Consider the following 13,926-nt stretch of genomic DNA (forward strand, 5'->3'; position numbering starts at 1 on the left):
AGTTTAGTAAATTATTTTTGTATTACTGCTATTTTTTCTAAAAATGCAGAACTGAAGCTCATTGATTGCTAACTGCAAACAAAGTTGCTCTGAGCTTTGGGCGTATGTTGAGCAACTAAACATGGTTTGTTCACATCACAATATATCATGCAAACTGGAAATGATTTAATCTGCGTACAGAAAAGTGTTACATTTCTTTATCTCCTGCATAGGAGACAAAATGGAATAATTTTGAATCCTCTGTGATATAACTTTGAATTGAAACAGTGTCTGGTTGCTATAGGTAACTATATGGAGAAATTTCTTTGCATATACTGTATATGCCCAGATGCATGTTCACATGCAAGAGGAAATGTGTGAATATGGTACAGTAATTACCGTATATACTTGAGTATAAGCCGAATTTTTCAGCCCACTTTTTGGGCTGAAAAATTCCACTTCGGCTTATACTCCAGTCAACAAAAAAACTTACCGAGGACTTGTGCGCGGCCGAGGCTTTGGTGCTTCCGGGATCGCCCGCACCTCTCCCAAGCCACCGCCGTCCGAGACCTGCCGAAGTTTGGGGAGGTTTGGGGAGGTGCGCGCGCACCTCCCCAAACTCCGCGCCTTGCCTGCCTGCTTCTTTCCGCAGCGGAAAGAAGCAGGCAGGCAGGGCGCGGAGGAACGGAGACTTGCCGACGTTTGGGGAGGTTTGGGCGCCTCCCCAAACCTCGGCAGGTCTCCGTTCCTCCGCGCAGACCTGCCGACGTTTGGGGAGGTTTGGGCGCCTCCCCAAACCTCCCCAAACCTCGGCAGGTCTCCGTTCCTCCTGCCGACCTTTGGGGAGGTTTGGGCGCCTCCCCAAACCTCCCCAAACCTCGGCAGGTCTCCGTTCCTCCTGCCGACCTTTGGGGAGGTTTGGGCGCCTCCCCAAACCTCCCCAAACCTCGGCAGGTCTCCGTTCCTCCTGCCGACCTTTGGGGAGGTTTGGGCGCCTCCCCAAACCTCGGCAGGTCTCCGTTCCTCCGCGCAGACCTGCCGACGTTTGGGGAGGTTTGGGCGCCTCCCCAAACCTCCCCAAACCTCGGCAGGTCTCCGTTCTTCCTGCCGACCTTTGGGGAGGTTTGGGCGCCTCCCCAAACCTCCCCAAACCTCGGCAGGTCTCCGTTCCTGTTTGGGGAGGTTTGGGCGCCTCCCCAAACCTCCCCAAACCTCGGCAGGTCTCCGTTCCTCCGCGCAGACCTGCCGACGTTTGGGGAGGTTTGGGCGCCTCCCCAAACCTCCCCAAACCTCGGCAGGTCTCCGTTCCTGTTTGGGGAGGTTTGGGCGCCTCCCCAAACCTCCCCAAACCTCGGCAGGTCTCCGTTCTTCCTGCCGACCTTTGGGGAGGTTTGGGCGCCTCCCCAAACCTCCCCAAACCTCGGCAGGTCTCCGTTCCTGTTTGGGGAGGTTTGGGCGCCTCCCCAAACCTCCCCAAACCTCGGCAGGTCTCCGTTCCTCCGCGCAGACCTGCCGACGTTTGGGGAGGTTTGGGCGCCTCCCCAAACCTCGGCAGGTCTCCGTTCCTGTTTGGGGAGGTTTGGGCGCCTCCCCAAACCTCCCCAAACCTCGGCAGGTCTCCGTTCCTCCGCGCAGACCTGCCGACCTTTGGGGAGGTTTGGGCGCCTCCCCAAACGTCCCCAAACCTCGGCAGGTCTCCGTTCCTGTTTGGGGAGGTTTGGGCGCCTCCCCAAACCTCCCCAAACCTCGGCAGGTCTCCGTTCCTCCGCGCAGACCTGCCGACCTTTGGGGAGGTTTGGGCGCCTCCCCAAACGTCCCCAAACCTCGGCAGGTCTCCGTTCCTCCTGCCGACCTTTGGGGAGGTTTGGGCGCCTCCCCAAACCTCCCCAAACGTCGGCAGGTCTGCGCGGAGGAACGGAGACCTGCCGAGGTTTGGGGAGGCGCCCAAACCTCCCCAAACAGGAACGGAGACCTGCCGAGGTTTGGGGAGGTTTGGGGAGGCGCCCAAACCTCCCCAAAGGTCGGCAGGTCTGCGCGGAGGAACGGAGACCTGCCGAGGTTTGGGGAGGCGCCCAAACCTCCCCAAAGGTCGGCAGGAAGAACGGAGACCTGCCGAGGTTTGGGGAGGTTTGGGGAGGCGCCCAAACCTCCCCAAAGGTCGGCAGGAAGAACGGAGACCTGCCGAGGTTTGGGGAGGTTTGGGGAGGCGCCCAAACCTCCCCAAAGGTCGGCAGGTCTGCGCGGAGGAACGGAGACCTGCCGAGGTTTGGGGAGGCGCCCAAACCTCCCCAAAGGTCGGCAGGAGGAACGGAGACCTGCCGAGGTTTGGGGAGGTTTGGGGAGGCGCCCAAACCTCCCCAAAGGTCGGCAGGAGGAACGGAGACCTGCCGAGGTTTGGGGAGGTTTGGGGAGGCGCCCAAACCTCCCCAAAGGTCGGCAGGAGGAACGGAGACCTGCCGAGGTTTGGGGAGGTTTGGGGAGGCGCCCAAACCTCCCCAAAGGTCGGCAGGTCTGCGCGGAGGAACGGAGACCTGCAGAGGTTTGGGGAGGCGCCCAAACCTCCCCAAAGGTCGGCAGGAGGAACGGAGACCTGCCGAGGTTTGGGGAGGTGCCCAAACCTCCCCAAAGGTCGGCAGGTCTGCGCGGAGGAACGGAGACCTGCCGAGGTTTGGGGAGGCGCCCAAACCTCCCCAAAGGTCGGCAGGAGGAACGGAGACCTGCCGAGGTTTGGGGAGGCGCCCAAACCTCCCCAAAGGTCGGCAGGAGGAACGGAGACCTGCCGAGGTTTGGGGAGGCGCCCAAACCTCCCCAAAGGTCGGCAGGAGGAACGGAGACCTGCCGAGGTTTGGGGAGGTTTGGGGAGGCGCCCAAACCTCCCCAAAGGTCGGCAGGAGGAACGGAGACCTGCCGACGAGCCGCGGCCACACAGGGTATTCCTGTGTATTCAGGCTTGCAAAATGGCGGATTGAGCCTCTGCTGGCGGCAGAGGCTTGCAGAACGGCGGATCGGCTTATACTCGAGTCAATAACTTTTTCCAGTTTTTGGGGGTGAAATTGGGGGTCTCGGCTAATACTCGAGTCGGCTTATACTCAAGTATATACGGTAAGTTGCTGGGCAACTAGTCCTTCCCTAGGCTTGGGAGCTGGCTTGGTGATTTGGGGCCAGTCATTTTCTCACAGCCCTAAACTAGGAAGTTAAAATATATTTTATCTACCAACTTACCCTGGAATTATAATTATGGTACATCGCACAGTCAGTTTAGACTGGATTTGGCATTTCTAATCCATCTACTAAATCATTCCCAAGAACCTGGGATAGGCAGGTGATGTTGTTTAATGGTGTTAAAGGTATTGCTGTGAGCTATTCCAAGTAAAGCTGCCTTTTGCAGTTGACTGGTTCTCCAGATGTTTTAGAATTGTACCCAAAGCATCTATTACTACTGTTGCTGTCTTTGCTTTCTTTTGCCACAGATGTTCTGTGTCTCCTTTGGGTCTTTGTACTTTGTGATTTTCTCCATTTCTTTCTCTTTGCTTCTGCTATCCCCATTCTGCTTTTATTCTGCCATTATCCAGACTTTTTTGTCTTATCAACAATTGTTAAGTCTGGGGTGTTATGTTGCACGTGCCTGTTTATTTAAAGCCTAAAGTCCCAGAGCACTTTAGTTTATGATTTTAAAATGCTTGCACACACACACAAACCAGTGGTGGGATTCAAATTTGTGAATAACCAGTTCTCTGTATGGATGCCGCTTACGGAAGTCCATTCTGGGCCTGGGCAACAAAAAATTAGCTACCAGTTCTGCCGAAGTGGTGCGGACCAGCTGAATCCCACCACTGATACAAACTCAAACACAGATTCAGACTTTGTAACAATAAGTTACTTAACATCTGTGTATATGTTGAAACATAATATTTAACACTCGGTCTCTATAATTCTTGTCCTCTTAAAGAGATGTTGTGTATGTAGTAGAAACTCAGTGGAACATTTGAGGAAGGGTTGTAATATTCATTAAAACTAAATATACAGTAAATTCCAATGTATATAATAGTTGCTTTTTATGTCATTGGATGTTGTTTTTAATTCTGCAGTACTATATAGCATGCATAAATGTTATCTGGAACTGAATGGGTTATCCTGAATCTCTTGGCACTTGAATTTATAAGTAAAACCAGCTTTCTTCCTGAATTGAATAGATCAAAATACGAAAAAAGCAAGCAGACAAAAAATTGAACAGCAGCTGAAGTCTGATGGGACTTCAGCATGTTCCATTCACATCTCTACCAAAGACAAGGTGATAATTCAGACATTCCTGATAAAAGTAATATTAGTAATTGTCCATTCACAATTATATTCTCTTTTCCGCTTACCATCTCTTTATATAACTTACTATTTGGACTTGCTTCACATTGTAGAGTGTGTAATTTGATTTTTAAAATTGTTACATCTGAACATTGCTAGCTCATCTTTCTTATATTAATAATATATATTAAATAAAGTACTTGCTTTTTTTCCTTTTACAGATTAACACTTCCTGGAAGAGTTGTAGAAGATGGAAGAGAGAAAGCATCATATGATTCAGGTTTGCTTTGCAAATATTTTCATATATTTCATATACTGGTTATGACCTACAAAGCCCTACATGGCATGGGTCCGGAGTACCTTAGGGAGCACCTGCGACCAGCATCAACTTCCCTCCGCCCAGTGCGCTCCCACAGAGAGGGCCTCCTCAGGGTGCCGCCGTTCGGAGAATGCCGTCTGGTGACCCCCAGGGGGAGGGCGTTCTCTGTGGGTGCGCCTGACCTGTGGAACCGTTTACCGGTTGAGCTCCGGATGGCTCCCGACCTTCGCTCCTTCCGACGCGACCTAAAAACCTATCTGTTTGAACAATCCGGCCTGGTTTGATGGTTTTGTTTTAATTATTATTTTAATGTAATTTATCTTCTGCATTTGGGCACTAGGGTTTAATTGGTTTTCAATTTCTGTATTTGGGCATTTTGATATTTATGTCCCTGTTCACCGCCCTGAGTCCTTCGGGAGAAGGGCGGTAAACAAATCAAATAAAATAAATAAATAAATAGATAGATATATTGCAGCAGCATATATTTGCTTCCAATTCCACCAATAATTCAAAGCTATATCATGTCATCTTGGTTTCTGGCAGGTCCTTGATTTAAAATGCCTTTCTGCAGAGAGATAAACAACACATTTAAAATGATTTATGGCACTAGGCAGAGGATAAGGAAGATTCCCATGTTACAAATTTCTTTTCACCAAAATAACTTCATACACTATTCAAAAAGAAATTGCTGCTGCACCCATTTGCTTCTTTTTTCTGAACATGGGTGAATAATAAATGAAGGGAAAGAGGATTTCCTGATTTTTCCCTTAACACATGGAAGGAAAGAGAACCAAGCTGAGCCAAGCAGGTTGAAGGTTTTATTTGTTGTACCAAATCCAAAAAAAGCTAATTTATATTATGTAAATGGAAGTCTACATTTACAGTTGGGCTTTTTCATCACCATACACATCTCTACAGCTATTTTACTTTATTAGAATTTGCCTTCAGGGATTCCTCAGACCTCTAATGTAGGTTTTGAAGGAAAGTGTGGTAATGTAAGAAGTAATCCAAACCCATTTTCCCTGATGCACACTTCTATAGAAAATGGAAAAAGCAGAGGAGGGGACATTATGAATGCAGCCTTGTGCTCCTGAATGAAAGGCAAGATATACATTGAAGAAATACATACATAAGAAAGCTAACTGAAGCATTTCGGGGAAAAAATGCCTTTGGCTGATTAAATCCTTTTATTTCCAGGGATATTTACAATCCACCTTCCCAAAGAGACTCCTGGAGAAAAATTTGATGACTTAGATATGTTGACAGCTCTGTTAGCACCAAAGAAATCCCGATCAGCTAAACCTTTAGTGGAAGAGATGGGTTTGTATGATTTTATTTTTTAAATAATGGTTTGTGGGCTCTTGTTCCTCTATGTAACATGCATTGGACGTAAGGATGTTTTGTAAGTTAACTTTTAATGATTTGAATAAAATGGTAATGCTAGCTGATAAATCTATTGGAAGATGCCTTTTAGCTTATAATGAAATTGTTTATTTCTCATTTTATTGAATAAATGATAAATTCTATTATGGATTGGATGTTAAGTAAAATAATCCAGATTCATGCTTCTCTGTCTGTCCTGCCTTCTCTCCATGGTTTCTTGGAGTCATATTTCCCACTTCTACATGAGCTTGGAATCTTTCAAATCTGCTTTACTACTGAATTGGGATCCTTTTCTGTTGATATCTCTGCAGTTCTGGTTACTGAATATCTTCCGTCTGTGAACTAAAATTAGGATATCACTTTGCTCTTTTTTGGAAATGTGAAGAGCTAAAACTAATACAATAAAGTGTCCTTGGAAATAGCTTTTCCACAAGTTGGTGGAGAATTGTGAAAGGCTACAATTGCACATCTACTAAGTCATGGTTTGATTTCACCATTATTTGTTAAGGAAAGCATTATCAGTTGACACATGACATTATTCTAAAACCAAGTAAACAACATTAGCAGTTTAGGAATTCTTTTTTTAATAAAAAATATATATAGAATAGAACAGAACCGAATTCTTTATTGACCAAGTGTGATTGAACACAGAAGGAATTTGTTTCCAGTGCATAAGCTCTCAGTGTACATACAAGCAACAAGTAATAAATCATGATTATAATCATAATGCATTCATCATAAATCATAAGATACAACACCCACTGATGGTCATAGGATACTGAATAAATCATACCAGGATACTGAATAAAACAATATAAATCATAAGATACAAGCAACAAAGTTACAGTCATAAGAAGATAAGAAATAGGTAATAGGATAACGTATTGGTCACCCAACTTCTATGGACACTAGGCAATGTAGAAAAGTAGGAAGAACATTAAAAACAGCTAAAAACACTGAATCATACAGGCATCCCAGGCTAAAATACAGTTAGCCTAACAATCAGCCATAAGTAGCCATGAGGAGATTTAAAAGCCAGGAAGTCTCTCACAATTATGTTTGGCAGCCAATATTTTAGAAAGGATGAGGATGAGGTAAATCAGTGGACTGGGGAAAGCCTGCCCTCAGAATGGACTTTAAACTGGACTTTAAGACAAGGTCCTTATAGTTTCTCACGTAGAGTTTTTGTTCTGTAATTTAAAAGTTATCAGGAAGAGAAATATTAACCAGATCATACAAATCTGGTAAGTTGTGAGCTTTTTCATCATGTATTTTTGAGTTACTATGAAATATTTTTGAGTTGACTGGCTGGTTTCTTTTATTTTATTTTTTACATTTATTTATTTTGGCGGTGGCTGAAACCTTGATCCTGAGCTTGTGGGCTTAGTCTAAAAAACAGGGTAAATCATGTCCTGATTCTTTTGGAATGGTTTAAGAGAATTGTTAATTCAATAAAGATATTTTTAGGCGGAATTTCATACAATACATTCTAAATGATACAAAAGTTTGATATTGCTGTAACTTTCGATGGCAATGCTTGTTCAGGTGCTCCAGATGAGGAGAACATGGAGGAGGAGGAGGAATTTGACTGGGAAATAGAACAAACTCTTCAGAAAGATAACACGGAGGATTCCTTGTGTCCATCTAATACCTATGGATTTGGAAGTCAGAAATCAGGAGTTTTTCGATGGCTCCAGGTAAGTGGGAGCATTAAATAAACACAGATATTTAGTAATCAGAAATGTATTTTTCATATATAATGAAACAACAATGACATCTGAAAAAATGCTGAGTAATATAAATGTAAAATATTCCCCTGGGGCCGTATTCTTGAAATTGGATGTATCTGCTATGTAAGCTAAGATGTCTAAAAGATTGTTTAGATCTTTTCAATTTTTATTTTTTTAAAAAATGGTGTTAGAAGTCAGTAGGAAATAGAAGTTGATTCATATTGAATGTGGTGAAATGTATCTACAAAAGGGGTGTAATGGACAAGAGTGAAGCAGCAGTTTCCCAAGGAAGGAGAGAGAAGCATATTCCAAGGAGGGGGTAAGACAAGAGACAGCATAGTCTGGAGATGAATAGGAAACAGAGGAAAAAGTTTAAGACAGGGCTTTTCAACCTTTTCACCCATTGTACCACTTTTAGGATATGGAAACATCCGAGTACCACCAGTCGCCTAGCAAGGTGAAAAAAACTTGACCCCACCCCCCCCAAAAAAGGAAAAAAGTGATGAAATACAGGTAGTCCTCGACTTACAACAGTTCTGTTAGTGACTTTTCGAAATTACAGTGGCACTGAAAAAAGTTCCCCCTAAGCCACAGCCAAGCAAGACACCTGCCTGCCTGCCTGCCTAGTGCTGCAACATTCCAGCTGATCGGTGCTTCTTCTGGGCTCAGCAGAAGCACCAGGATCAGCGCTGAGCTCCAGCTGGAGCCTGGCGCTGATCCTGGCGCTTCCACTCAGCCCTTACAGCCCTGCAGCTCCAGCCATCTCTCGCTCAGGCTTGTGAGGTGCTGCCACCGGTTCAGCTCATTCCCCTCCCCTGCTACCACTTTTCTAGGATGGTCGTGTACCACCTGCCAGGTGCCAATGTACCATAGGTGGTACCCGTACCACTAGTTGAAAAGCCCTGGTTTAAGATAGCCACTTCCTAGAATCTCTCAGGGTATATATGTTAGGGTGAGAGTATTATAGGTTTAGTCTGGCAAGATTTTGTTTATATGGTATGAGCAAAAGTGAACTTTAACTGAATTGTTCAATGTTGTTCTTGGGCTAGGCCTGAAAAGAAACATTTTATAATCTTTGAATCTTAAAATGGAGAGAAAGAAATGCTTAGAAAGATGGAACTTGAGCTTCACTGAATAAATAAAGAGCCTTGGTGGAGCAGTGGGCTAATGCCTCCTTAAGTAACACCAGCTGCCTGCAATTAGTGCAGGTTCGAGTCCCACCAGGCTCAAGGTTGACTCAGCCTTCCATCCTTCCGAGGTAGGTAAAATGAGGACCCAGATTGTTGGGGGCAATTAAGCTGACTTTGTAATAATGCCGCTTGGGGTGTGTGTGAAAGCCCTAATAAGCAGGCATATACATAGAATGAAGGCTACTGCTAAGCTTGTAAGCCGCCCTGAGTCTTCGGAGAAGGGCGGGATATAAATGGAATTTTTTTTTAAAAAAAAGCCTTAATTCCACAATGGTTTAGAAAGAATACAGTGTAACTGTTGGTGATCTATATTATATAATTGTCTAATGATAAATGAATTACCTTACTGTTTGCAATCAGCCTACTGCAAGCATGATTGATGTCAATAGTTCTAAGCATAACAGTAGTTTGGATCCGACCAGATTCTTGTAAAATTAAGATTTTTATGAAGCCTGCTAATATATTTATGATCAAAAATTACCATTACAATAAAATATTTGAGAGATGTATATGCAATACAGGTAGTCCTCGTTTAACGTCCATTTGTTCAGTAATCAGTGAAAATTAAGATGGCACTGAGGGAATGGTCCTTGAAGTGGCAGTGATTCAGGCACTTGGTGGCCCACCTGCATTTCCAACTGCAGCATGTGCTTTAAGTTCCTGCCACATGCTACTCTCCCCTCACCTCTGCCCTTTTGGAATGTCCTGTGATCCGCCACTACTTAGTCCCTCTCTCTCCCCTCCAGCTGATCTTCACTGTTTTCTTCCTCCACTTCTCGGGAAGTATGCCTGCCTGCTTCGGGCAGCTACTGGCCCTTTGTGCGTGCACTCCAGCCAACAGGGCAGAGAGGGGGGAAGTAGATAGGCAGATGGTGGGAAAGTGATGTCCTGAATTTAGATCACAGATGGAAGATAATTTAGTAACCAGAACTATATGGATAGCAGCAGAAAAAGAACACAGCTCAGTAGTAAAGCAGATTTAAAAGATTCCAAGCTCAGCTCTTAATACCTCTAGGTAGAAGTGGGAAATAGGACACTGAAGAAATCATGGAGAGAAGGTAGGACAGACAGTGAAGGATGAATCTGGCTTATTTTACTTAACATCCAATCCATAATAGAATCTATCACTTTATTCAATAAAGCATGAGAATAAACTATTTCTTAATATGCTAAAAGGCATCTTCCAATAGGTTTTTTTTACCAGCAAGAAGCAGCATTACTGTTTTATTCAAATAATTAAAAGTTCTTCATCTCCAATGCATGTTACACAGAGAAACAAGAGCCTGCAAACCATTTTAAAAAAAAATCATACAAATTATTATTAATATTAATATTATTATTATTAATAATAATAATAATGTTGGAAGGGACCTTGGAAGTCATCTAGTCCAACTCCCTGCTCAGGCAGGAAACCCTATACCATTTCAGACAAAGGGCTGTCCTGTCTCTTCGTAAAAATTTCCAGTGTTGGAGCATTCACAGCTTCTGGAGGTAGGTTGTTCCACTAATTGTCTTTTCCATTAAAAGTGGAAGCGAATGCAGCAGGGCAGAAAAAGTGTGAAGTCTTGGCCTAATGGTGACACAGTCTGGGCCTAATGACTGTAACTATGCCTACTACAATTGCCTTTGCTAAGCAGTCTAGGACACGTGATGTTTCTCTTAATTACATCACTTCTGGTCATGTGGTTAAGAAATTCTGGTCTTAATTGGGGTCATTATGAGATTACTATGGGTATATGACATGTATTTTTGTAATGATTACTTTGCATTTATGGGAAACTTTATGCAGTCACTATTTGTTTGGAATTTCTACAGAAGTGTACAAAGCCCCGTGACAATATTCACTTGCTTCATGAGCTTAATAAAATTTCTTTTCATAATTTGCCATATTATGGCCTTTTGTGGTCTAAAGTAGCTTCTCTTTAATGGAAAACAGTATGAGGAAAATATATATATCATGCAGTTTATGTGAAAAAGGTGTAAGTTGTAAACCTTAAACATATTGCTTAAGGAAGGGAGACCTTCTATTGCTTTGTTTTTAAGAAAGATATTTCTGTATAAAAGAAAAAAGAAAAAGCCGAAGTAGACGCATATTTGAAAAAGATAAAACATAGAAGGGAAAACTTTAGTGATGAATGAACCATTTTGCTTTATCCGTTAGGACATCTCCTACATCCATACATCTCTATGTTTAGACATGTGCTTTAAAACATTCTCTTAAATAATGTGAAGATAAGGGTAAGTTTAAAGAGGCCACAGATGTATTCTTTATAGATGTATTCTTCAAAGCCTTGAGAAGGCCTTTTTTCAACACAGCTGAAAAAGGAAATAAAGAATGAGTCACAGACAAAATGATACAAGTAGCACATGAACAAGAAATCACAAGCTTAGGAGAAGAAATTTTTAAATTTTTTTTTATCAAAAAGCAAATGTCATATGGTTGTGTGATGTGAATCCTTATAGTAAAGCATTATAGCTTCCGAGGGATACTGTTGCCTCCTTTGCAGTTAGCCATGCATTGATATTAGCGATTAGAGTTGAAGAAAATGATTAACTGTTAAAAGATAACTAATCGATTCACTGATTTCATCTTCTCTTTGGGAGTTTTTGTACTATAGAACTGTAACAAAATAATTTCTGCTATAATAAATAATTGTGGCTTATGGAGTATTCACTTTGTTTATAATTACATATACCTATAATTAAAAAGGTAAAGGTTCCCCCGCACATGCGTGCTAGTCGTTTCCGACTCTAGGGGCCGGTGCTCATCTCCGTTTCAAAGCCGAAGAGCCAGCGCTTGTCCGAGGACGTCTCCGTGGTCATGTGGCTGGCATGACTAGACGCCAAAGGCGCACGGAACGCTGTTACCTTCCCACCGGAGTGGTCCCTATTTTTCTACTTGCATTTTTACGTGCTTTCGAACTGCTAGGTTGGCAGAAGCTGGGACGAGTAACAGGCGCTCACTCTGCTACGCGGCACTCGGGATTCGACCCGCCAAACTGCCGACCTTCTGATCGACAAGCTCAGCGTCCTAACCCACTGAGCCACCGCGTCCCTCATACCTATAATTATATACATATAATTACAAATACATAGTAAGCTATGTTTTTAGACTACAGATATATAGCTTCATACCCATATTAGTCAACCATTAATCTATCTGGACTAGCTAGTCAGATGCCGTGTTAATCCTTATCTTTGTTATGTCTTTTTGTCTACATTTGGAAATGGTCTTGCAATATTTTATGAAGTTTGTCACTTCTTACTCTCTGAAGTATTTGGTGGTCCTTTGCAATATTTATTTTAAATATTGTACTATATGAGTACCTAGCTGAATTTTACAAAATTCCCAGCTTTACTTTTGTGAGTCGGTACTGCACAGTAATCCCCTTCATGGATTACTGCCTTGTCGTGGCGAAGGGGCTTGCGTAATTCAATGAAGCTATGAGCTATGCCGTGCAGGGCCACCCAAGACGGAAAGGTCATAGCAGAGAGTTCTGACAAAACGTGATCCACTGGAGAAGGAAATGGCAAACCACTCCAGTATCTTTGCCATGAAAACCCTATGGACAGTACCAAAAGGCAAAACGATATGACGCTGGAAGATGAGCCCCTCAGGTCGGAAGGCGTCCAATATGCTACTGGGGAAGAGCAGAGGGCTAGTACTAGTAGCGCCAGAAAGAATGAAGCGACTGGGCCAAAGCCGAAAGGACGCTCAGCTGTGGATATGTCTGGTGGTGAAAGGAAAGTCCGATGCTGTAAAGATTTTTTCTCCATAGGAACCTGGAATGTAAGATCCATGAATCAAGGAAAGCTGGACGTGGTCAAACAAGAGATGACAAGACTAAACATTGACATCTTAGGTATCAGCGAACTAAAATGGACAGGAATGGGTGAATTTAATTCAGATGACCATCAGGTATACTACTGCGGGCAAGAATCCCTCAGAAGAAATGGAGTAGCCTTCATAGTCAATAAAAAAATAGGAAAAGCAATACTGGGATACAATCCTCAAAATGACAGAATGATCTCAGTTCGAATCCAAGGCAAACCATTCAATATCACAGTAGTCCAAGTCTATGCCCCAACCACCGGTGCTGAAGAGGATGAAATTGACCGGTTCTATGAAGCCCTACAGCACCTTATAGAACTAACACCCAAAAATGATGTCCTTATCATCATGGGGGATTGGAATGCTAAAGTAGGAAGCCAAAAGATAACTGGAATAACAGGCAAGTTTGGCCTTGGAGTACAAAATGAAGCAGGGCACAGGCTGATAGAATTTTGTCAAGAGAATACGATGGTCATAGCAAACACTCTTTTCCAACAACCCAAGAGACGGCTCTACACATGGACATCACCAGACGGTCAACACAGAAATCAGATTGACTATATGCTCTGCAGCCAAAGATGGAGAAGCTCTATACAGTCAGTAAAAACAAGACCAGGAGCTGACTGTGGCTCAGACCATGAGCTTCTTGTTGCAAAGTTTAGGCTTAAATTAAAGAAAGTAGCGAAAAGCGCTAGGGCAGTCAGGTATGAATTAAATCATATCCCTGTTGAATATACAGTAGAGGTGACAAATAGATTTAAGGAATTAGATCTGATAGACAGACTGCCTGAAGAACTATGGACAGAGGTTCGCAACATTGTACAACAGGTAGCAACCAAAACCATCCCAAAGAAAAAGAAATGCAAGAAAGCAAAATGGCTGTCTGAGGAAGCTTTGCAAATAGCTGAGGAAAGGAGGGAAGCGAAAGGCAAGGGAGAAAAAGAAAGATATGCCCAATTAAATGCAGAATTCCAAAGAATAGGTAGAAGAGATAAGAATGCCTTCTTAAATGAACAATGCAAAGAAATAGAAGAAAACAATAGAATAGGGAGGACCAGAGATCTTTTCAAGAAAATTGGAGAGATGAAAGGAACGTTTCATGCAAAAATGGGCACGATAAAGGACCAAAATGGCAGGGACCTAACAGAGGCAGAAGAGATTAAGAAGAGGTGGCAAAATTACACAGAAGAACTA

At 43.4% G+C, this 13,926-nt stretch overlaps 1 protein-coding gene across 2 annotated transcripts in view; it reads left to right on the forward strand.

Annotated features, from left to right (window-relative positions):
- Positions 1-13,926, forward strand: part of SHQ1 (SHQ1, H/ACA ribonucleoprotein assembly factor) — a 108,276-nt gene that overhangs the window by 4,325 nt on the left and 90,025 nt on the right. For both annotated transcript variants that reach the window (XM_081321522.1, XM_081321521.1), the window contains exons 3-5: positions 4,500-4,558; positions 5,795-5,917; positions 7,526-7,677. In XM_081321522.1, the coding sequence (XP_081177648.1) occupies positions 4,500-4,558; positions 5,795-5,917; positions 7,526-7,677 (334 nt within the window). The remainder of the gene's footprint in view (positions 1-4,499; positions 4,559-5,794; positions 5,918-7,525; positions 7,678-13,926) is intronic.

This window comes from Vipera berus (genome assembly GCF_964194415.1).
Source record: "Vipera berus genome assembly, chromosome: 2".
NCBI classification, from domain to species: domain Eukaryota; kingdom Metazoa; phylum Chordata; class Lepidosauria; order Squamata; family Viperidae; genus Vipera; species Vipera berus.